The sequence below is a fragment of the Hypanus sabinus genome, chromosome 23, assembly GCF_030144855.1.
Source record: "Hypanus sabinus isolate sHypSab1 chromosome 23, sHypSab1.hap1, whole genome shotgun sequence".
NCBI lineage: Eukaryota > Metazoa > Chordata > Chondrichthyes > Myliobatiformes > Dasyatidae > Hypanus > Hypanus sabinus.
The window spans coordinates 21182393-21206206 of NC_082728.1; the positions used below are offsets into that span (position 1 = coordinate 21182393).

At 38.7% G+C, this 23814-nt stretch overlaps 1 protein-coding gene across 1 annotated transcript in view; it reads right to left on the reverse strand.

The window, feature by feature from the left end:
• The window catches only part of gna13a (guanine nucleotide binding protein (G protein), alpha 13a), a 94454-nt gene that overhangs the window by 7989 nt on the left and 62651 nt on the right, over window positions 1-23814 (reverse strand). The window contains exon 2 of the mRNA XM_059948499.1: window positions 19941-19991. Coding sequence (XP_059804482.1) covers window positions 19941-19991 — 51 coding nt within the window. The remainder of the gene's footprint in view (window positions 1-19940; window positions 19992-23814) is intronic.

The following is a 23814-nucleotide window of genomic DNA, read 5'->3' on the forward strand; positions in this document are numbered from 1 at the left end:
GCTCACCTAGGTGAAGGAAAACTCTGATCTCAAACCTCCACTGCCTTGCAGCTATACCCACTCGTGGGGAAGGCTTCGGGAGTAAACCCCAAGGGAAAAATCCAGAGATGGAGTCCCTGAGGCAGTCCTACATGGAATTCAATATTGACTGGCAACTCCTATGATGCTGTTGGTATCAAACTGTATAGGTCTCTGACATTCCTTTGGGTTCATCATGTGTGGAGAGGGGAGCTTGCTACATTGGCAACAGCTTGCTCTCTGTATTGTACTACTACCCAGACAGCTAGTACACAATATTTATTACACAAAGGCCCTCGACCATATTTCATTAAGAAATCCAATGGCAAATTGTATTTGCTCATAAGTACGTGCTCCTATTCAAAAACACAGAAACATAACAGCTAACAGCAAACATCCTCAATCTGTTGGTAAATTGGGTGTTAGTGAGAGGGTAGGGGTTTGGGAGGGGAATGGACATTGTGATGCTGCTTAACACTCATAGAGAAGTCGGCCCCTTTTGTCACGAGGTGGTGTTTCTTTAATGCTGTAAAATGGACTGGTCTAATTTGCACATCCACGAAGGACTTCACTGCTGTAAGGTCTACTTTTGTAGCTCTGTCCTTCCTGTCATCTCAGATTTTCTCGAGAACCATGGTTGTAGCAAACCACCCAGTGGTTCCCCATTCCACGTTATTTTTCTTTTCTCCCAATTGTTGAGGACCATTGATTGCAGCATGAGTTTGCCTTCTTGCAACAGGTAGAAATGTTTTATTGGGAGATAGTAATTAACCCATTCAGCCATTAGGATTGACATCACAATAACAGGCCAAAAAGCCAGTTTCCACTGACACCAGTTCCACTCAACCACCCCTCACCTGCTCTACAATCGTTATCATCACAATCTAACCCCACCAGTGGTGGTGCTACAGGTGTTTAAGAGGCTCTTGGAAAGGTACATAAATGTACAGAAAATAGAGAGATATGGACCATGTGTACAATGTCCTGTGTATGTTACTCAAAATGGGTTTTTTTGGTTTGTTAAAGAATGCTTCTTTGTTTGGTAAGTGTTTCTCTCGCAGTTGTTTTGCTTTATACCTGTTGATATGGAAATTGTATTCATTTGTTAACCAATGGGGAATGTTATTTTGTCTTGTGAGGCTGGGAACTTGGGGGAGGGGTTTTTCGCGGGCTTTTGGGGAGAGAGCCGGGAGGAGGACATCGAGGAAGGTGGACGTGTGCTGCACTGCTCGGAAGACCACCGGGCGTGGTCCTAGGTGCGAAGACGTGGAGGTCGGAGGCAAGCGACGAGGGGTCAAATGGTTCGATGTTTGAGCTCCAACGATGTGCACTAAACTGACTGAACTTTGATAAGTTGGTGCCTTTTTTGTTTTTTTCCCTTGCATATATATTGTATTGCCTAATACTCTTTAAATTTTAGTTAACTCTTTAAAGTGTATTTCATAACGGTATTTGTTGTGGGTTTGATACTGTGGGCGGGTGCGAGGCATAAACTCGATTCTCACAGCACCTGCGTGTACGGGAAGTGGGATTGGTGTGTGACTGTATCTCCTTTTCCCCTCGACATATACCAGCCTGTTGGGTAAGTGTTACACATGTGCAAGCAGAGGGAATTAATTAGGCAACATTAGCTGAATTAGTTTGATACAAAATTATGGGCTGTAAAGCCTGTTCCTGTGCTATACTGTTCTATCTACTGAAAAAGCTATTTGTGGGTTATGTTTTAAAAGCTCCATACACAAGACAACATTTTCATCTAGACATTTTATATGAACTCTTTCCTTTGGAAATGAAATTTTCAAAAAATATCAAACATTCTGAAGCTTAGTAAATTAATTACTACTTTATTTAAAGCCATGAACATTATTAAAATATGGAATTGAAAGTGAGATGTTAAAACATTCAAAGTAGATCTGCAAGAATATTTTCATTAAAGAACACCGGAAGTCATGATATGAAAGGAAATGCTAATAACATGCCAACAGTTATACATATGGATTAGGCAATCACTTTGCCCATTTATAAACAAATCCTTTCACATTGATGTTTTTGTTCAGAGTAAGGGAGATCAATACAAGAGTTGTATATGAGGTTTTCGATCATTAATCTGCCTCATATTCAAAGCCAAATTAAAATGGATCTTCAATGGAACAATAACTTGTAGTATAAACGTTGGAATAATGGTATCTGAAAAATAATTTAAAATGCTGCAAATATACCAGTAAAGAGACAACCTGACATCAGTAAATGGAAATCCAACAGTAGGCTGGCCACCCTTACACCAGAGGTAGAGAAAATATTGGAGAAAATCCCAAAATTCAATGTACATTTGGAAAGTTTGGGGGCCGATGGGAGACGGTCATCATTGCTTTGCTTAGTGAAATCCTGCCTGATTAATTTGTTTGACTTATATACCTTACTAGGATTGACACATGAATCTAAGATGCTGTATGGTCCAAAAAGCTGGATTAAGGCGAGCTGGAAAATTGGATCAAAAATTGGCTTCATAATAGAAGCAGAGGTTGTAATGGCTTTTCTTATTGGAAGTGTATGACTATCGGTGTATCAAAATAGATTGGTCCCAAGACCCCAGTTGTTTTGTCTCGGCCCGAAACGTCGACAGCACTTCTCCCTACAGATGCTGCCTAGCCTGCTGTGTTCTACCAGCATTTTGTGTGTGTTACAATTAGAATGTGGTTGCATTGGACGGTGCAGGGTAGATCCACCAGGACATCGAATGGATCAGAAGACTTTAATTATCTGAAGAACTGGATAGATTGAGATTGTTTTCCCTGAAGCGAAAGAGGCGGAGTGGTGACCTGTTAAAGCTAATATATAATATTAAGAGGCATTATGAAACAGCTTTAATCTTTCCCCTCCATCTTACGTGACAAGAATTTCTAAACAAAGGGGCACTGATTTAAAGTAGGAAGTAGTTTGCAAGAGTATAGGGGAGAGTTTTTAAAGGGGAGGATTTTTAAATACATAACTGTTAATCAGATTATCAACAGAAAGATGACTGATGTATTTTGAAGAATTTGGGCCGAAGGGACAGTTCCCCAGCTGTACACCATATGACTATAAAGATCAGAAGATGCTCAACACAATAAAAAAAAAGCTGCTGAACAAGCTAAATACAATCGCATAAAACAGAGCAGAATTATACCAGTCATTAAGTCTGCTCCACCAATCTATCATGGTTGATTTATTATTCCCCTCAAACCCATTTTCCTGCCTTCTCATGTAACTTTTGACAATCTAACTAATTAATAACCCAACAACCTCCACTTTAAATATATCCAATGACTTGACCTCTTGGCCATCTATGGCAATGAATTCCTCAGATTCACCACCCTCTGGCTAAAGAAGTTCCTCATCTATGTTCCAAAGGGACATCCTTATACTCTGAGGCTGTGCCCTCTGGTCTGAGACTCCCCACTACAGGGAACACTTTCTCCATGTCCACTATTTGGGCCTTTCAATATTTTATAGGTTTCAATGAGATACCCCTCATTCTTCTAAACTCCAGCTAGTACAGCACAAAGCCACAGAACACCCCTTTTATTCCTGGGATCATTCTCGAGCACGTTCTTCAATGCCATCACATCCTTTCTTATACAAGGGGCCTAAAACTGCACACCATAAAGTCAAATGTTTTGTAGAGCCTCAGCATTATATCCTTGCTTTAATATTCTAGTCTCCTTGAAAGGGATGCTAACATTGCACTTGCATTCCTTACCACCAACTCAGCCTACAAGTTAACCTTTAGGGAATCCTGCAAATGGACTCCCAAGTGCCTGTGCACCTCTGATTTCTGAATTTGCTCCCCAGTGATCCATCTGCCATTTTGCCCATTCTTCTAATCTGCCCAAGTCTTTCTGCAGATTCTCTGGCTCCTCAACAATATCTGCCCCTCCACCTATCTTGGTGTTGTCTGCAAATATGGCCACAAAGCTGTCAATTCGGTCATCCAGACCATTGGCATATAATGTGAAAAAGAAGCGGTTCCGTCACTGACGCCTGTGGAACACTATGCAATACTAATAACCATCCAGAACAGCCACCCTTTATTCCCATGCCGCCTTCTGCCAGTCATCCAGTCTTACATCCATACTAGTATCTTTCCTGTAATACAAAGGGCTTTTATCTTGTTTAGCAGCCTCATATACAGCACCTTGTCAAAGGTCTTTTGAAAATCCGAGTGAACAATGTCCACTGACTCTCCTTTGTCTATCTTTCCTGTTACTCCCTCAAAGAATTCTAACAGATCCGTCAGGCAAGATTTCCCCTTAAGAAAACCATGCTGACTTTGGCCTGCTTTATCATGTACCCCAAGTATCCTGAAATCTCATCCTTAATAGACTTGAACAACTTCCCAGCCACTGAAGTCAGGATAACTGGCCTATAATTTACTGCCTTTTGCCCCCCTACCTTCTTAGAGTGGAATGACATTTCAAATTTTCCAGTCCTCTAATGATGCTTGAAAAATCACCACGAATGCCTCCAAAATCTCTTCAGCTACCTTTCAGAACACTGGGGTGCAGTCCATCTGGTCCACGTGACCCATCTACCTTAAGACCATTCAGCTTCCCAAGCATCTTCTCCTTTATAATAGTGACAACGCTCACTTCTGCCCTGACACTAAACTTTCTGGCATACCGTTGATGTCTTCCACAGTGAAGACTGACACAATAAACTTTGAGTTAATTCAACATTCCTTTCTCTCTCATTACAACCTATCCAGCATCATTTTCCAGTGGTGCAATATCCACTCATTTCTTTCACTCTTTATACCTAAAATAAGTTTTGCTATTATCTTTTATATTTTTGGCTAGCTTATTTTCATATATTCTCTTCTTATGGCTTTTTAAAAAATTTGCCTTCAGTTGGATTTTAAAAGCTTCCCAGTCATTTCCCCAATAATTTGCCCTCTCTCTTGCTTTTATGCTGGCTTTGACTTCTTGTCAGCCACGGTTGTGTCATCTTCCCTTTCTACTTCTATGGGACATATCTATCCTGTGCATTCCAAATTGCTCCCAGATATTCCAATCATTGCTGTTCAGTTGTCATCTCTGCTGGTGTTCCCTTCCAGTCAACTTTGGCTAGCTCCTTTCTTGTACCTCTGTAATTCCCTTTCCTCCATTGTAATATTGATTTTAGCTTTTTCTCAAACTGCAGGATGAATTAATTCTATCATATTAAGATCACTGCCTCCTAGGCCACGAGGTTTAGTAACAGTTGTTTCCCCTCAACCATCAGGATCTTGAACCAGAGTGGATAACTTTACTCACCCGAACACTGAACTCATTCCACAACCTATGGTCTCACATTCAAGGACTCAACAACTCATCTTCTCAATATTTATTAGTTATTTATTGTTTTGCTTTTTTATATTTGCACTTATTTTCTTTTGCACATTGATAGTGTCAGTCTTTGTTGTGTGCATTCTTCATCAATTCTATTGTATTTCTTTAAATATTACTATGAATGCCCACAAGAAAAAGATCCTCAGGGTAGTATATGGCGACATATATACTTTCATAATAAAATTAGTTTGAACTTGAACTTTGAATCTTATTCAAATCAGGTTCTTTACACAACATCCAACCCAGAATTACCTTTTGCCTAGGAGGCTGGACAACAAACAGCTCTAAAAATCCACCTCAAAAGCATTCTACAAATTCCTTGTCTATAATATACAAGACCTTTATATATATATATATATATATATATATATATATATATATATATAAATTATAAAGAGAGAGAGAGAGAGACACACACACACCAAAATATGTAAGACCTTAGTTAGACCCCTCTTGGAGTACTGTGTTCATTTCTGGTCACCCCAATACAGGAAGGATGCAGATACTATAGAAAGAATACAGAGGAGATTTACAAGATGTTGCCTGGATTGGACAGCATGCCTTATAAGAATGAGTGAATTTGGCCTTTTCTCCTTGGAGCGACAGAGGATGAGAGGTGACCTGATAGAGATGCATAAGATGATGAGAGGCATTGATCGTGTGGATAGCCAGAGGTTTTCCCCCAGAGCTGAAATGGCTTAATGAGGGGGTATAGTTTTAAGGTGCTTGGAAATAGCTACAAGGGGGTTGACAGAGGTAAGTTTTCTCCCCCCACACAGAGTGGTGAGTGCATGGAATGCACTGCCAGTGAAGATGGTAGAGGCAATAAAATAGGGTCTTTCAAGAGACTCTTAAATAGGTACATGAAGCTTAGAGAAATAGAGGGCTATGCAGTAGAGAAATTCTAGGCAGTTTCCAGAGTAGGTTACATGGTCGGAGCAACACTGTGGGTCGAAGAGCCTTTAATGTGGTTGATATATATGCTTACAAGCATGTATACAACTCTCATCAGGGTGTGTTTTTTTTTTAAAGAAAACACTCCGTACTTTCTTAACTATACCCACAAGGGTTCTATATGTATTCTGATCCGGTGTCCCTTCTAAGGATTTGATCTTTTTTTAACAGAGCTGCCACACCATCTCTGCTCACCTGCCTGTCCTTCCAATACAATCTGTATCCCTGGATGTTAAGCTCCTAACTGTGGTCTTCTTTCAGCTATGATTCACAATATCACAATATCATGCCTTCCAATTTCAAGCTGTAGTACAGGATTATCTAACTTATTTTATATACTATGTGTATTCAAATATAATGCCTCCAGATCTGTATTCAATACCCTTTTCAATTCTACTCGCATGTTACCAGAAATTAAACTTTTATCCCTTTCTAATTTTTTGTCCTTTTCTTTTCCCTGGAGACCCCTGTAACCTCTCCAGCATTTTCCTTCCCTTTTACTTTATCCTCATTTTTCCAAACGGCTGAACCTACGCGCCTGTTGTTTAGATTAAAGTCCTATCCAAAGCCTTAGTTACATAATTTGTCAGGACCCTGGTCTCAACGTGGTTCAGGTGAAGCTCCCTTCTTAGTAGTAGACATGGTCTACCAACCACAGCAAATTCAGACTGCTTAATAAAAAAGGTATTTATTCACACTGGAATATAGTGCAAGTCTCATTTTTTAAATAGGGAACAAATTCAAAATTAATATCTCTGCATCAGAGGTGAACTATTTGTTTAAGACCATTGTTTTAGAGACAACTGCACAATAAACATTACACCGAACATAAATCTAATTTGTATGGAAATATATGCCAATGTTTTAACAAAGAGTTTATTGATAGCAGCAAATTGCTGAATAGAGCCTGTCTGCGACAGTACAATTTACCTTTTAATTTGACATAGGATTAATGAAACATTAGCTGAAAGTAGAGGGTTCTTTTTGTATAAACTTCTCTTTACAGTACACTAGGTTGTAAGAACCAGCTCAATAACCTCACTAGGTTCAAGAATCCATTATTTTTTTTTATTTCCAATAGTCATGACACAAATAAAGAAGCTTTGAGTACATTCTGTATTCCCCAGTTAACTGGACAATGAATCTAAACGGCAAAGCAGCAAAATAATTTGCAGATTATGAATAACATTGTTTAAGTCATGTATGTGACATATATACAACAAAAGCAAATACAAATACTAATACCTGTGGATAGGGCAAGTTAGTGATTTTCCTTTGATAATCACAGATAGTTATCAGTATATTTTTAAAAGGTGTTGCTGAGTTTTATAAGGCAAGCAAAAGATACACCAATAAAATCCAGTTTCATATTTTTGGAAACTTTGTAAACGGCAACACAAATTTGGTAGCAAAACTTTAAAAATTGGTATACAAGTTAATGGGCAGTTGTTCATTAAACATGTACCTCTGCAATACACTTTGACATCTACAAAATCCATTGCATTGCAGTCTACTTAACAGCAACTCCTAAAACTAAACAGGACCAGTACAACAAGCATATGGGAACATCTGCGGGTTCTCCTCCATAAATTGGGGAGGCGGAGCTTAGTTATGGCTCTCAACGGCGTTTCCTTTGCTTGCATCTTTGTAAATGGTCCTACTTCCATCTTTACTTTACTTTTCCCTTTCAGGGTTCTTTTGAAGACCCTGACTTGGAGTTACACGTTGACTATAGTTCTTTCTGGGAATGGGACCCACTCTCGAAGTTCTACAATTGGCCACAGTTTGGCATGCCAAAGTCTCAGTCTAAGATTTTGGCACTGTTTCAGGAGTCTAGGTTCTTGAGTAACTGGAAACGGGCGAATCGGGTCGGTGTCACCACAGAGGATCCGCGTGTCATTCGGCGAGTCGGAATATCTGCTGTGTGCCTGGGGACCTGGGATCCTTGCGACCTCCAGGCACAGAGCTCAAAAAAAGCGACGTAACGAACTTTTAACATCATAAATCAGCGAGTTGCTTGTTATCTCTCTCCACTCATTGGAAAATGGTGTCACATCTTTCTCCTTCATTAGGACAGTGCAAGCCTGCAGCATGTCGAATTATCAGCTGAGCAATGTAGTCTTTGGGGTAACTGCAAGTCTGTATCTTACAGTAAGCAAAGACACCACTTAAGCCTTGGGAAAGGAAACAACCAAAAAGGTTGCCATGTGTAAGAAGGCCCTTTAAAAATCTTATGGCATTAGATCTTCTCTCAGCAGTTAAGGGTGGGGAAATCATTTGCAGTTATAAGCAAGGAGTGTGGTACTTACATATTTGATGAGTCAGTAGACAACTAATTTGGCTGATAATATTCATTAAAAGCAGCTAAAATGCATCAGTCTGATGGATGGGATTACTTAGGAGTCATATCATTCATTCTAGTATGGCTTTTCATAATTTATACTATTTTTTAAACTTTGTTAAAGGCGATTATTAACGGAATAGTTCAAACTCCCATGTGACTACTAATCTGCCTAATAATCTTCTGAGTACTTTGAAGATTATGTATTCTTTGATATTTTATAATCCAAGTAGTCTTATGATTTTCTACATAAAGTAGTTATCACTTTCTGCCTCTGAATTTCCAGATGCAATGATTCTAAATGTGCAATTTAGAATCAAGTGGGATTGCTGGATCTGATTGTTATTTTGATCGTCATTTTTTTGCAAGTTTAATAATCAATTATCTACTTGTATTTTACATAGTGTTTATATACATAACAGTTAATATGCCTCTGGTGGCTATACAAAGCACAATTCTAAAGCATTTGTTCTTTCATAAGTGGCTAGTATTTTCTCTTTGGTTGATCTTACAGCAGTATTGAATAAGTATTTTCTAAATGATTGTCTCTTATCTATGAAATTTTCTTATTGTTAGTGTATAGGAGTAGCTGTTTTATGCTAGACCTCATTGCAGTTCCTCTCCAAGCCGCAGTGACCCCTCGGCACCTTTCTGTATTTGTTCTATCGACTCTTAATAAAACGACCAGGAAGCAACAAATTTTATGCCTTGTTCTTGACTTCTAAAAGAACCTTGGATTAAAGCAAAAGAAATCCAACAGTGCTGAAGGCAGAAATTTTGAACATTTAAAAAGCAATTAGATGTGGGCCATCTATACATAGAGTTGAAAGACATGGGGGAGATCTTAATTTTTTTTAAATCTTAATTTACTCAAGAGACAAACAGAATCTATAAAACTGGGGAAAAAAAGAACAACAAGGTCATGGACCATATCCAGATTATGTTAGAGGAGGTGATTGCTACCTTGAGACAAATTAGGGTGGATAAATCCCCAGGGCCTTATGAGGTATTCCCTCGGACCTTGTGGGAGGCTAGTGCAGAAACTGAAGGTGCCCTGGCGGAGATACTCAAAACATCTTTAGCCACAGTTGAGTTCCCAAAAACTGGAATATAGTTAATGCTGTTCCATTCCATAAGAAAGGTTTTAAGAATAATCCTGATTATAGGCTGAGGAGTCTAATGCTAGCTGTGGGAAAATTATTAGAAGGTATTATAGGGGACAGGATATTTAAGTATTTGGTTAGACAGGGCCCTTTTAGGGATGGTCAATGTGGCTTTGTGTGGGGAAAGTCATATCTAACCAAACTTTGAGTTTTGAGGAGACTACTAAGAAGGCTAATGAAGGAAAAGCAGTGGACATTGTCCACATAGACCTTTACAAAGTCCTGAAAAGGGAAGCAGGTCCAGAAGGTTAAATCATTTAGCATTCAGGATGAAGCAGTGAATTGGATTCAACAATGGTTTAGCAGCAGAAGCCAGGGAATGATAGTAGATTTTTTTTCTCTGAGTGGAGGCCTGTGGCTAGTGGTGTCCTGCAGCCATTGGTGCTGGGACTATTGTTGTTTATCAGAAATATTAATGTAGAATAGTCTGTGGTAAACAGGATAAGCAAATTTGCAGACGACACCAAGATTGGGGGGCATAATGGACAATGAAGAATACTATCAAAGGTTGCAAAGTGATCTGCACCAGTTTGAAAATGGGTTCAAAAATGGTAGATGGAATTTAATGCAGACAAGTGTGAGATGCTTCCGTTTGGAAGGGCAAACCAAGGTAGGATTTACACAGGGAATTGTAGGGCATTGAGGTGTGCAGTAAAACAAAGGGACCAGCAAATAGAGACTAATAATTCCTGGGCTTCATAAATCAGGGTAATGAGTACAGGAACTGGGTTGTTATGTTGAAGTGGTGTAAGACATTGGTGAGGACAGATTCAGAGTATTGTGTGCAGTTCTGGCCATCTACCTACATGAAAAATATCAGTAAGTTTTAAAGAGTATAGAGAAAATTTACACAGACGTTGCTGGGGCTTGAGGCTCAAGGCCCTGAATTACAATTGAATAGATTAGGACTCACTCCCTGAAACACAGGTGAATGAGGGAAGATTGTATAATGGTATACAAAATCGAGGGGATGAATATATAGAGTTCCGCCCCCTCCAATGAACCTAAAACTAGAGATCACAGGTTTCAGGTGGAAGATGAAATATTTAAGGGAATCTGAGGGGGAACTATTTCATTCATGGGATGATGGAAGTGTTGAAATTACCTACTAGCAGAAGTAGTGGATTCATGTTCAATTGTAATGTTTAAGAAAAATTTGGATAGGTAAATGGATGAGAGAGGTATGGAGGGCTATGGTGCAGGTAGATGGGACTAGGCAGGAAAGCAGACTAGCACAGACTAAATGGGCTGAAGGGCCTGCTTTGTGCTGTAGTGATCTATGACTATGAGCACTTGAATCAAAAGAACAGAAAACTACAAATTTAGTAAATCAGAGTAGAATACAAAGTATTGGTTAGGTTTATTACAGTGGGCTGATGAATATTTGAAATCCTTTCTTCTTAGTCCATGGAAGCAAACTTATACTGTTCAATCAAAACAGAATTAGCTAATTTCAGCATGTCATCAATTTAATTCATTTTCTACTTCCCTTTTTGTCCAGTATGGCTTATTGGCCATGTCCCACTGCCTTATGTTTAGCAACACCATGTACAGTCAAAGTAGAATCTAATCTGAATTGCAACATTTACACATTCAGTCTCACGTTAGAAATATTTCCTTTGTTCTACCCATCCTTTCATTTTCTCTGCTTCTGAAATATAAATAGCTTTCTCGTTTCTCATTTTGATAAAGCATCCTGGACCTCTTTCCAAAGGTTTCTTTTTACCATGGATGCAGCCCGAGATGCTGAGTTGTTACCATTTTCCATATTCATTTCAGATTTCCAACACTTGCAATTTTGTTAATTCTCAAAAAGATCTTCTGAATCACATTCTTGCCCACCCCATCCAGTTCTTCTTGCTCCATCTGTGGCAAAATAAATAGCTTCCACAGAACTGGAGAGAAAGATTATGATCCAGGCTAAGGACACCAAAAACAATTACTGAAGCAATTCCTTTATGCCAAACCTAATTTTGTAAAATCACAAAGCAATCATCTTTTAAAACTTGGCTTCTGGTTGGTATACCAGCTCACTAAGACTTCAGATATAATTAGCTCCAAGTATTTCTATAGAAAATTGAGCTTTGTCACAGATGATTCATCTACATTTAACACAAGCAGCAATATGTTTTTAAAAAGATTATTTCTTTGTTATTTTTGAATTTTGTGAACTTGGCAATTTAAAAGTGTTCATAGGATTAATCAGGATGGAAATAGGTCATTCAACCCAACTCATCCACAATGATCTGTGAGCACTGTTCCATATTAACCACATCACCGAGCATTTGGTCCTCTATGGTTAAGCGATTAAGATATAGTATAGGCCCAAAAGACGTCAAATTCCACTCATGTTAAGATAATGTTATGCTGAACCACACAATAGAAAATATACTTAAAATTAGCACTTTATGACCTTAACACAACCCGAACTTCACAGGACTCTTTAACCTAATTATATTTTAGAAAGTGAATTTGGAATCGGAAGCTTTAAATCCAGAACTAATTGATCAAGCCCCAGTGTGATTATCAAGGGCTTTAATTTAGTAGTTTGCTAGAAAGTTATTCATCTTTTAGAATGGCTTCTGTCTTTGACATAGTTATGCTGTATAATCATACTTCAATACAGCATGGAAGGGAGCCACTTGGCCTCTCACTTCCTTATTAATTCTGAAGAGCAATCCATCTAGTCCCACTTGCCTGCTCTTGTCCCATATCCTTCCAATTTCAGATACTTATCTAGTATTTTTTCTAAAAAAAATAGCAATTGGCACTTCCGCTATTTATTCTCCTGACGTGCAGCTCCAACATGCGCTGTGTATTAGAAAAGTGAAAAAAACACAGTAAGTGTGTAGTAATTTGCAGAAAGTGGAAGGGCTGGAGAAAGCAGAGGGAATGCAGATCAAAGACACTAATTAGAGATTTCAGTGAAAATAAACACTAAGACCAAACTGAAAGCAAAAAATTCAGCAACGCCTGTAGAGAAAACAAAAAGCTGGTTACCTGAAAACAGAGGGCTGCAATGTGCCAGATAGTTAAGTTATTCCTTGAATTTACAATAGGCATTATTCAAAAGTCAGAGAGAGATTGAAAACTTAAGTCACTGGAAGTTCAGAGTGAAAAGTTTAAAAACTGCTGAGACTAGAAATTTGAAATTAAAAAAACACTTAAAACACAGCAAGTCAAGGAGCATGTGTAAAGAAAAATGGTCAATGTTGGTAAATTGAGTTCTTCTACAGAGGATCATAAACCCAAAATAATGACTTTTTCTTGTTCTACAAATGCTGTCAGACTTGAGTTTTAACATGCTTTAATTTCTCCCTGATAGTGAAGACCTCCCTGTAAAACCCAAATGCAGTACACTAGATGACACAAAAATAGATAACATTCTAGACAGTGAAGTGTATCAAAAATTATGGGATCTTGATCAACAAGGTAAGCAGACCAAGGAATGGCAAATGGTTTTCAATCAGATAAGTGCAAGGTGTTACACTTTGTGGAGTCAAACCAGGGTAGAGCATACAGTGAATGTTCTGGGGCCCTGGGGTGTGTTGCAGAACAGAGAGACTAAGTACAAGTCGAGTTCCCTGAAAGTGGTGTCATAGGGAGACAAAATGGTGAAGGTAGCACTTGGTATCTTGTCTTTCATCTGTCAAGGCACTGAGTATAGATTTGGGATGTTTTTCTGCAGTTGTACAAGACAATATGTACAGTTTTAGAGAAAAGCTAGAAAGTGCAGAAGATTTAATAGAGTGTCACTAAAACTCAAAGCCCCCAAGTTATAGGGGAGGTTGGGCATATTAAGACTGTATTCCTCGAAGCATACAAAACTGAGGGGTGACTTTATAGAGGTGCATAGACATGATGAAGCAGTTTTTTTCCCAGTTAAAGGAAATTAAAAGCTGAAGAGCAAAAGTAGTTGAAAAGGGCAAGTTGAATTAACTGTAGAATCTGTGTGGTGATGTTGGACTTGGGTTACTAACCTACTTCTTGCACTAATATGAGATTTATTATACAAATGTTTTTGTCCCCTTCACTCTCAGATCACCTGTGTATAATTTATGTCCTGTGATGTTGCAGCAATCAGACTTTCCAACATATCTGCACTTAACATACTTGTGCATGTGACAATAAACTCAACTTGACTTATTTCCTGAGATAGGAAGAGAGGAAATCTGATAACAACCATGTGAAAGTGAGAGCAGGATGGAAAGCAGCAGCATTTACTTGGAAATTACATTATTTTCACTGTCAGCTTCCATTCACTCTCTGACTGCCCGTTTCAGTCTTTCATCTCCTCTGGCTGCTTCTTCTTATAGCACTTTCCCAAACAATGATGGCCCTTGTAACTCTTCCCTTCCCATCATCCAGGGACCCAAATGGTCCTTTAAAATAAAGTAACAATTCATTGTACCATCCAACTTAAAATACCAATTTGGTACTTATGGTGCAAACACAAGGAAATCTGCAGATGCTGGAAATTCAAACAACAACACACACAAAATGCTGGTGGAACACAGCAGGCCAGGCTGCATCTATTTCTTCGTCCTGACAAAGGGTCTCGGCCTGACGCGTCGACAGCGCTTCTCCCTATAGATGCTGCCTGGCCTGCTGTGTTCCACCAGCATTTTGTGTGTGTTGTTGGTGCTTATGGTGTTAACTTCTCAGCAGTGCAGAAACCAAACAGACTGTTTGACGACTGCCTTGCAGAACACCAGCAATAAAGTTGATAAAGATGACTGAGCTTCCCGTCACCGATCACTTTTGTCTGTCCCACTCCAACAATGGCATCCTATGATGTCCAACGCAAATTCAATGAAAAGTATCCAATTTTTCACCTGGACAGCTTTTCATTGCCTCCACACAGATAATTGCAATTTCAATTTATTATCTTCTTTTCTTCTTCAATCTTCTGTCTTCGCTGCTGCAATTTAAAGCAAGATCACGTTGATAGTATTGGTCTGCAGTCAATCACTGACGTGCCCACTGTTGTCTTCACTCTTATATCAATTTAAAACGTGCTTGTTTTCTCACATTTCCAGATCTAATGAAGGGCCACCAACTTGAAATGCCAATGACCTCTTTCCACAGATGGTGTGCGACCTGCTGAGTTCTTCAAGCATATTCTATGTTTGTTCTGATTTCCAGTAACTGCAGTTATGTGCACCAGAAAATAATGCATCACTATTCTTAAATTACTTACTAGCAGGGGGAAAAGTTCATTATGGCTACCTCAAAAATATGAATGAGAAAATACTTCAAGATACAAGTAATTTCGTCTTTCTGCATAAAAACAGTGAAGCATAAATGCTGTATATTGGATCTTTACCCCACTTTCACTTACCTCAAATCCCCAGAAAAATAATAGTGACATGTTAGATCAAAAAAAAAATCCAGTTGAGGCTGCACTCCAATCACTCAAAGATTATTATTGTCAACGTATGCTTTGAGAAACACAAGAAAATTTCCTGATTACATGCATCAGGAAATGATTTCCACATACGGAATGCAAATCCAGAATGGAAAGTAAAATTGCAATTTGCTATTACCTAGTGTTTAGAATGAGACCTTCATTTATAATGCTGAAAACAGCATCCACTGAAATAAATTACAATCACTATTTGCACTCAGTGGTCACTTTATTAGGTACAGGAGAAGAACCTGTGTGGTCTTCTGTTGCCATAGCCCATCCACTGCAAGGTTCAACATGGGGCGCGTTCAGAGACGCTCTTCTGCACACCATTGTTGTAACATGTGGTCATTTGAATACTATCACCTTCCTGTCAGTTTGAACCAGTTGGACATTCACCTCTGATCTCTCTCTTTAATAGGTATTTTTGCCCACAGAATTGCCACTGACTGGATTTTTTAAAAAAAATTTCACAGCACTTCTCTGTAAATTTTGGAGACTGCTGCACGCAAAAATCCCAGGAAATCAGCAGTTCCTGAGATACTCACAACTGGCTTGGCACCAACAATTATTCCACAGTCAAAGTCACTTTGGCTACATTTTTTTCCCCATTCTGATGTTTAGTCTGAACAACTGAACCCCTTGACTGTGTCTGCATGTGGTTACACAATGAGTTGCTCCCACATGCTTGGCTGATATTTGCATTAAAGAACAGATAATGTACTGGTCTACCTGATAAAGTGGCCACTGCGTGTACAAAATACCAATAGGAAATACGAAAATAGATGGAGTAAGCTACCTGGTTCCTATAGACTATTTCACTATTCAATAAGATCTGCCACTCTTCTGAGACTTCAATTCTCAGGACATAAGGAAAGAGTTAAATGTGATTCTTTCTTGGTATATGATAAAAGAAAACGCAAGTCTATAAGATTACATGGTATTAGCCTGAAATGGATTGTTTTGAGAAAGTTAAAGGAGTACAAGGCTACAGCCTTGAGAGTAGATGATGATAAATACCTGTCTGTCTAGGGTAGGTGAGGTCATTGTACAGGTGCAGGTATCAAATGGTGCCATATTATGGTAAGGTATTGAGGCAAGAATTATCTTAGCGTTTTAAAGGGTATAAAAAGGGACACATTCTTTGTGAAAAGGGGGAAGCTTCTCTTACACTAGATCATAACCAGAAGATAGAGATAAATATGTCGAGAGAGAGGACAAGGGCAATTGTGAGAAAAGACTATGTGAAAGTTTGAAGATCTGTCTCAGGTAAAACCAGAAGACATAGGAGCAGAATTAAGCCATTCGGCCCACTGAGTCTGCTCCACCATTTCATCATGGCTGATCCATTTCTCTCTCAACCCTCTTCTCCTGCCTTCTCCCCATAATTTTTCATGCCCTATCTCATTAAGAATGCACCAACCTCTGCCATTAAGTACATCCAATGACATGGCCTCCAAAGTTGCTTGTAACAATGAATTCCACAGATTCATCACTCTCTGAAAAAGAAAATTTTCCTCGTATCTGTTCTAAATGGACATCCCTCTATTCTGACAGTGTGCCCTAAGGTCCTAGACTCTCCCCCACCATAGGAAACATCCTCTGCACATCCATGCTATTTAGGCCTTTCAAACTTCAATAGGTTTCAATGACATCCCCTTCTGATTCTTCTAAATTCCAGCTAGTAAAGGCCCAGGGCCATGAATCAATACTCATATAAAAACGTTGCTTTTATACTCTAGTCCTCTTGAAATGAATGCTAACATTGCATTTGCCTTCCTCACCACCAACTCAACCTGCAATTTCACCTTTAGGGAATTCTGCACGAGGACTCCCAAGTCCCCTTGCACCTCAAATTTTTGAATTTGACCCCAGTTTAAAAAATAGTTCATGCCTTTATTCCTTCTACCCAACTGTCTGACCATACACTTCCGAACACTGCATTCCATTTGCCACTTCTTTTTCCATTATCCCAATCTGTCCTGTAAACTCCCTGCTTCCTCAACACTACCTGCCCCTCCATCTACCTTCATATCTTCCACAAACTTGACCACAAAGCCATCAATTCCATTATCCAAAAATCAATGACGAAGTAAAAAAGCAGTCCTAACAGCAACCCTTGCAGAACATCAATAGTCGCTGGCAGCCAATCAGAAAAGGTTCTGTTTATGACTGCTGCCAATCAGGCAATGCTCTGTTCATGCTAGTATCTTTCCTGTAATACTATGAGCTCCTAGCTTGTTTAGCAGCCTCATGTCTGGCACCTTGTCAAAGGCCTTCTGAAAATCCAAGTAAACAACATGCACTGACTCTACTTTGTGGAAATAGCAAGCAGGATAGACAAAGGATTCCAACAGATTTGCCAGGCAAGATTTCCCCTTAAGGAAATCATGCTGTCTTTGGCCTATTTTGCCATGTTCCTCCAAATACCCTGAAAACTCATCCTTAATAATGGACTCCACATCTTCCCAACCACAGAAAGAATGGTTCTTTTCTTCTACCACCCTCCCTTAAAGAGTGGAGTGACCTTTGCAATTTTCCAGTGCTCCGGAACCATTCCGGAATAGAGTGATTCTTGAAAGATCATTACCAATACCTCCAGTTAAATCTCTTCAGCTTCCTCTTTCAGCACCCTGTGGTGCAGTCCATCTGGTCCAGGTGACTTATCTACCTTCAGACCTTTCAGTTTCCCAAGCATCTTCTCCTGAGTAATAGCAGCTGCACTCACTTCTGTCCCCTGACACTCTCCAACTTCTGGCAAACTGCTAGTGTCTTCCACAGTGAAGACACTTACAACTTATTCAGTTCTTCTACCATTTCCTTGGCCCTCATTACAGTTCCCCCTATTATTGCAGATCAGCTCATTTAGCAGATAAGTATTAAGTTTGTTTTCTATACTACTTCATTTGTTTCCTTTCTGTATTGTATGTGTTATGTAACTTTAATGAAGCAATTTCTTGTCATTTAACTCACCTACAGTGACCTCTTTATTTGTGAATACATACATGAACACTCCTTGCTGAATTGAAAAATTCAGGACAATTTTTAAAAATGTTTTCATTATATAGGATGTTACAAAAATTTATCACCTCTAAAAATCTATTATAACCTCTATAATCTGAGAGATCAAAACAATATACTTTAATTTGTAATTACACATAGTCAAAGTCAAAAATATCAACTCCAAAACTGAGCTAATTAAAACAAATGCTTTGAAAAGTAGGATTGTGTTCAAAATCCTAGTTTTGCTTAAACAATGAGTACACATCTGATGAAAATAAAGTACTGGGCTTAGAAGATCAAGGTTTCAAAGCTGATAATCAAAACCTGGCCTTGTTAAAAAATTATATGACAGCATTCTAGCAATTTGAATACATTATCAAGTCAACACTCATAGGACTGAGAGACTCCAGCACTTGTAGACAACCCTGTATTAGTGGAGGCAACAGTTTTCGATGACATATTAAACCAGTGGATGATATATAGCATAATTAAGTAGAGTTGTTAATGCAATGCGTGCAGTAGGACCCCATGTGCAGCCTAGTAAGTGATATTCTCCATTTGGCTGTGCAAATTTCTATTTGAAATTTCTGAGTTTTCAGTCACTTCAGTAGATTCTCCATACCTAAAGATCGTTTCAATTTATGTATCCACCTAAACCTGAAGATTCCAGATTCCTGACTCTACAGTAATCTATATCCATTTCAACAGCAGCTCTGAATGTCTCTTATCTGCAAGAATACACTTTATAAAGGAACTTTAAAAACTGTGGCACACAATCAATCCACGCTTGTATATAATCTATCTTAGGCATTTATATTTAATGTAGTTTTTTTTTAAACTATTGTGTTCTTTATCTTACTGGGTTTTTTTGTGCTGCATCAGATCTGGAGTAGCAATTATTTCCATCACCTTTACAGTTTTAAAAAGGAAATGACATTAAACTCTTTGAATCTTTACAAAAACCAAGGTTTTTAAACCAGAGTGTAAAAACATGCACTAGTCATTCTTACTGACAATGAATTGTAAAATGATAGCATGTTTATTAGCGCACATTAATGATACAGCAGCTTGTTTTTCAGACATTTTGGGATGCATTTAACATTTTTAATTGTATAATAAATGACTACTACAAAGTGATACACAACTGTAGAAGGGAAGCTCATAACATGACCTCATGCAGGAAATTAACATGGGGAAGATAAAAATCAAAAATGAACGTTAGTACACAAGAGAAAAATCATTACAGGCTGTTTACTTGCCCTAACGACAAAGGTAATCACTGCTTACAAATAATGAATCGAATACCCAGAGACCTATGAGCATTTGGCTTTGGGTCCCCTAAGCTCGAGGGAATGGGAAGAATGAGAAGTAAGGAGGGGGTATTAAAAAAATACTAATTTCATTCTGTTAACATACTGTACAACTCACTTATGACATGGGCATTAATCAGATATACTTACTAACATCAATAAAGACCTATTCAGAATGGACATTTCCTCATTATTCAATTCTTTTTATTTCTACCTGCAACTATTTACATACTATAAATCTTTATTTTCCCTAAAAGTTAGTGTTAGTGCTGCTCCATACAGAAAGCAATGAGGCATTGTTTTATTTAAAATTTTCATCAGAATTAAGACAGATTATACATTAAGACAATGTATAAAGCTTACTAAAATAGTACTTACTGCATCTGCTAGTCTTTCCAAATTGTCCAGAAAATATTTCACAGATTCTCCCTGAAAATGGACAGACAAGTTGTTATTTACTAAGTCATTGGAGTGTATTCTTAAACTAGTAAAATACAATTTTCATTGCAAATTAATTCAAATCTGTTGAAAACAAATCAAAAGATTTGCAATCCTAGAAAAGGCTCAAGTTACCCTGAAATGAAATGTTAACTTCGAGTCATAAGGGTGTGGATTCAAGTCCAACACCAGAGACTTGAACACAAAAAGATTAGTGACATAAAACCATTAGACACAGGAACAAATTAGGCCATTTGGCCCATCAAGTCCAGTCCACCATTCATTATGGCACATTTATTTCCCCTCTCAAGCCCATTCTCCTGCCTTCTCCCCGTAACCTTTGATACCCTCATACACTCAGTAGTAATCAATTGGAAATAACATCTTGTTGACAATCAACACTGGCACACCTCAAGGATGCGTGCTTAGCCCATTGTTCTACTCTCGAAACACCCATGACTGTGGCTAGGCATAGCTCAAATACCATCTATAAATCTGCCAACGACATGACTATTACTGGCAGAATTCAGATGGCAATCAGGAGGCTTACAAGACTGAGTTAGATCAGCTGGTTGAATGGTGTTCCAACAACAACCTTGCAGTCAATGTCAGAAAGACCAATAGTTCTCCATTTGCACCATTTAATTTAATTTTTTTTCAATATATACTGATTGCAATGTGTAGGGTTTTTAAGATTATGTATTGCAATGTACTGCTGCCACAAAACACCAAATTTTACAAATTATGCCAATTATATTAAACCTGATTCTGATTTAAAGTGCCAGAGAATAAGCAGAATCAGATTACAGGAGACTTTTTAGTATTATGTGGAGCTTGTAGGTTCTCCTTGTAGAGACATGGGTTTCTTCCAGAGCTCCAGTTTCAAACATCCCAAGAATATGTAAATAGTTAGGTTAAATGGCCACTGCAAATTTATTCCTGGCATGGAACTATGGAGCTGACTGGTAGAATGTGGAGGGGTAGGAGGCTAGGGGGTGGAAAAGGAGAACAGCAGAGGAGAAATGATGAGAAGGTGCAGAGAATAAAAGAAAGTATTGGTGTAAAATAAGTGGGTGATTGATGGCCATCATAGATTCAGTTCTCTAAAACCCATTTCCAGGATGGTTGAAGATGCCATGGCACTATTATATTTGAACAGGAACATGGATGCTTGGGGGTATTCCTGTGACCTGGTAAATATCTCCCTCAATGAACATTGCAAAATAACATTATATGATCATCCACACATTGTGATTAGGGAATTTGTGTGGAAATAGTAATGCTGCTTCACCAGTGTGATAGAACACTATGGCAGAGGTATATCGCCCTACCTAGTTTGTGCTGAACTATTAATCTGGCTCGCCCCATAGACCTGCGCCCAGACCAAAGCTCACCATGCCCCTCCCATCCATCTACCTATCCAAATTTCTCTTAAATGTTGAAATCAACTCTGCATCCACCACTTCCACTGGAAGCTTGTTTCACACTCTGAGTGAAAAGGTTACCCAACATGTTCCATTTAAACATTTACCTTTCACCCATTGCCCATGAGCTCTCGTTAGTCTTACCCAACTTCAGTGGAAAGCAAATGTTTTGCAAAGAATGGTGTTAAAAGAATACTGCTTTCAAAAATATGCCTATTACAAAAATACCAAATGGTGCCATATGAGTACTAGTCTTTGCAAAAGTAGCAGGCTGATATTCAGAAAATAATGCTAGCTATTTTTAGGATAAAGTACAAACAAAAACAGAAGACAAAATTATGTTAGTTAAAATGTTAAACAGGTTTGAACTGGCATTTGAAAGTGTCAATTGAGTCAAACACAAATATTGAAAATAAAAGCAGGCAGTGTGCAGTTTTATGCTCTTGTAGCATAAAACATATGCTCTTATGTTGAATATGATGGACCAAATCAAGCAAAACCATTGGCACTCAGCCATTTAAACAAGACTAGACTGCCATAGAACTGTCTAAAGGTGGAAGTTTAAATTTACCAGATAGAATGACAGAGCTTAGCTATCAGGCTGTCACTGGACTCCATATGAAATCCAATGCTGGAGACAAGTCTGAAGGAAGGGGGTGGGGATTAGGAATTTTAAATATCAAAAAGAGATGGTATTTGCCCCTTAAATACTAACCCAAATCAGACTTGGCAAGATATCAGAGAGACCATTATTTTCTATTAAAATCTGACCATCCTGCAGACTAAAAGAAAAAGGGAAAGGTGTTTTTATTAAATTTAAAACATTAAAATAATTATTTTCAAGTAACTAACAGGATCCAAGAGTAATCCATGGTGATTAAAAATAAAACACTAAGTTGAACATCAGAGATGCATACAAACTTGAAATCAGCAACAGCTTGAACAGATGTCTTTTGAGCTCTGCCTTCAAATTCTGATAAGGAGTTACTGAATCAGAGCTTTTTCACTCTGCTGCCCAAGATAGGGTTGCCACATTGATTTGGTAACCAATTTGAGTATGCATAGAACTAGTGAGATAAGCTGTCCAAGCCAGTTTAGGTTATTGATGTATGCACAAGTGTCCCCCGTTTTTTGAACGCTCACCTTACAACACCTTGCTGTTACGAAAAAAGGCAGCGCGCGATAAAAGGCAGCGCGTGCGCCAAACACCAAACTCCTCCCCTGGAACTGCATTCTAGCCGGCATTGCTTGAACACATGCCTGTAAGCATCTATACTTTATGTCGATTTATTTTGTGCATCTGTTAGCAAGGTGAGTTCTAAGGTATCGAGAAAGCCTAAAACAGCACGTAAGGGTGTTACACTTAGCATAAAACAAGACATAATTAAACGTTTCAATCCTGGCGAACGAAGTAAGGACATAGTGAGTTTGGCTAAGGAGGCTGGGTTTGTGGAAGTTGACGAAGATGATGTTGAAGAGGTTCTGGCATCCCATGGTAAAGAACTGACAGATGAAGAGCTGATGAAAAGGAAAGGATAACAATCGAACCCGAGCGCTGTAGTGAACAGCCGGAAAGTGAAGTCGTCCAGGGACTGAACGTGAAGCAAGTGCATGAGATTTTTGCTGCAATTGACAATGCTGTCATGATTGCAGAAAAGTATGACTTTAATTTTGAAAGGGTACGCATGTTTAGGGCATATTTGCAGGATGGTTTGAGTGCTTACAAAGATCTGTATGATAGAAAAATGCATGAGGCTAAGAAGTCAAGCACACTGTCATTTTTCAAGCCTTCCACATCGGCCACAGCAGACGAGGAACCTTGACCTTCAACATCGAGGCAGGCAGACATAGGTGGTGGTGACCTGCCTACCCTGATGGATACAGACGATGATGAGATGATACCCCAGTCTCTCACCATCCCAACCACCGATGACTCAGCCTAACACACCATCATCAGTGTGCTCCCTGTCTTCCCGATTTTGGAAAGTGAAACTACACTGTACATACATTTCTATTTTATATAGGCTGTTTATTTTTGTTACTTAGTATGGTTTGGCAGCTTCATAGCTTAAAGGTTACTGGAGAGAGTGCTTCTGCCGAGAGCGCTTGCGTGAGATTTTCACTATGGTGGACAGTGCTGCAACGATTGCAGAAAAGTATTCCTACTTGAAGTAGGCTGTGTATTTATCAGATCATTCCTGCTTTTACTATACATTACTATTATTTTAGGTTTTATCTGTTATTTGGCATGATTTGGTAGGTTATTTTTTGGGTCTGAGTACACTCACAAATTTTCCCCATATAAATAAATGGTAATTGCTTCTTCACTTTACGACATTCCGGCTTACAAACCATTTCAGAGGAATGCTCTACCTTTGGATAGCGGGGGG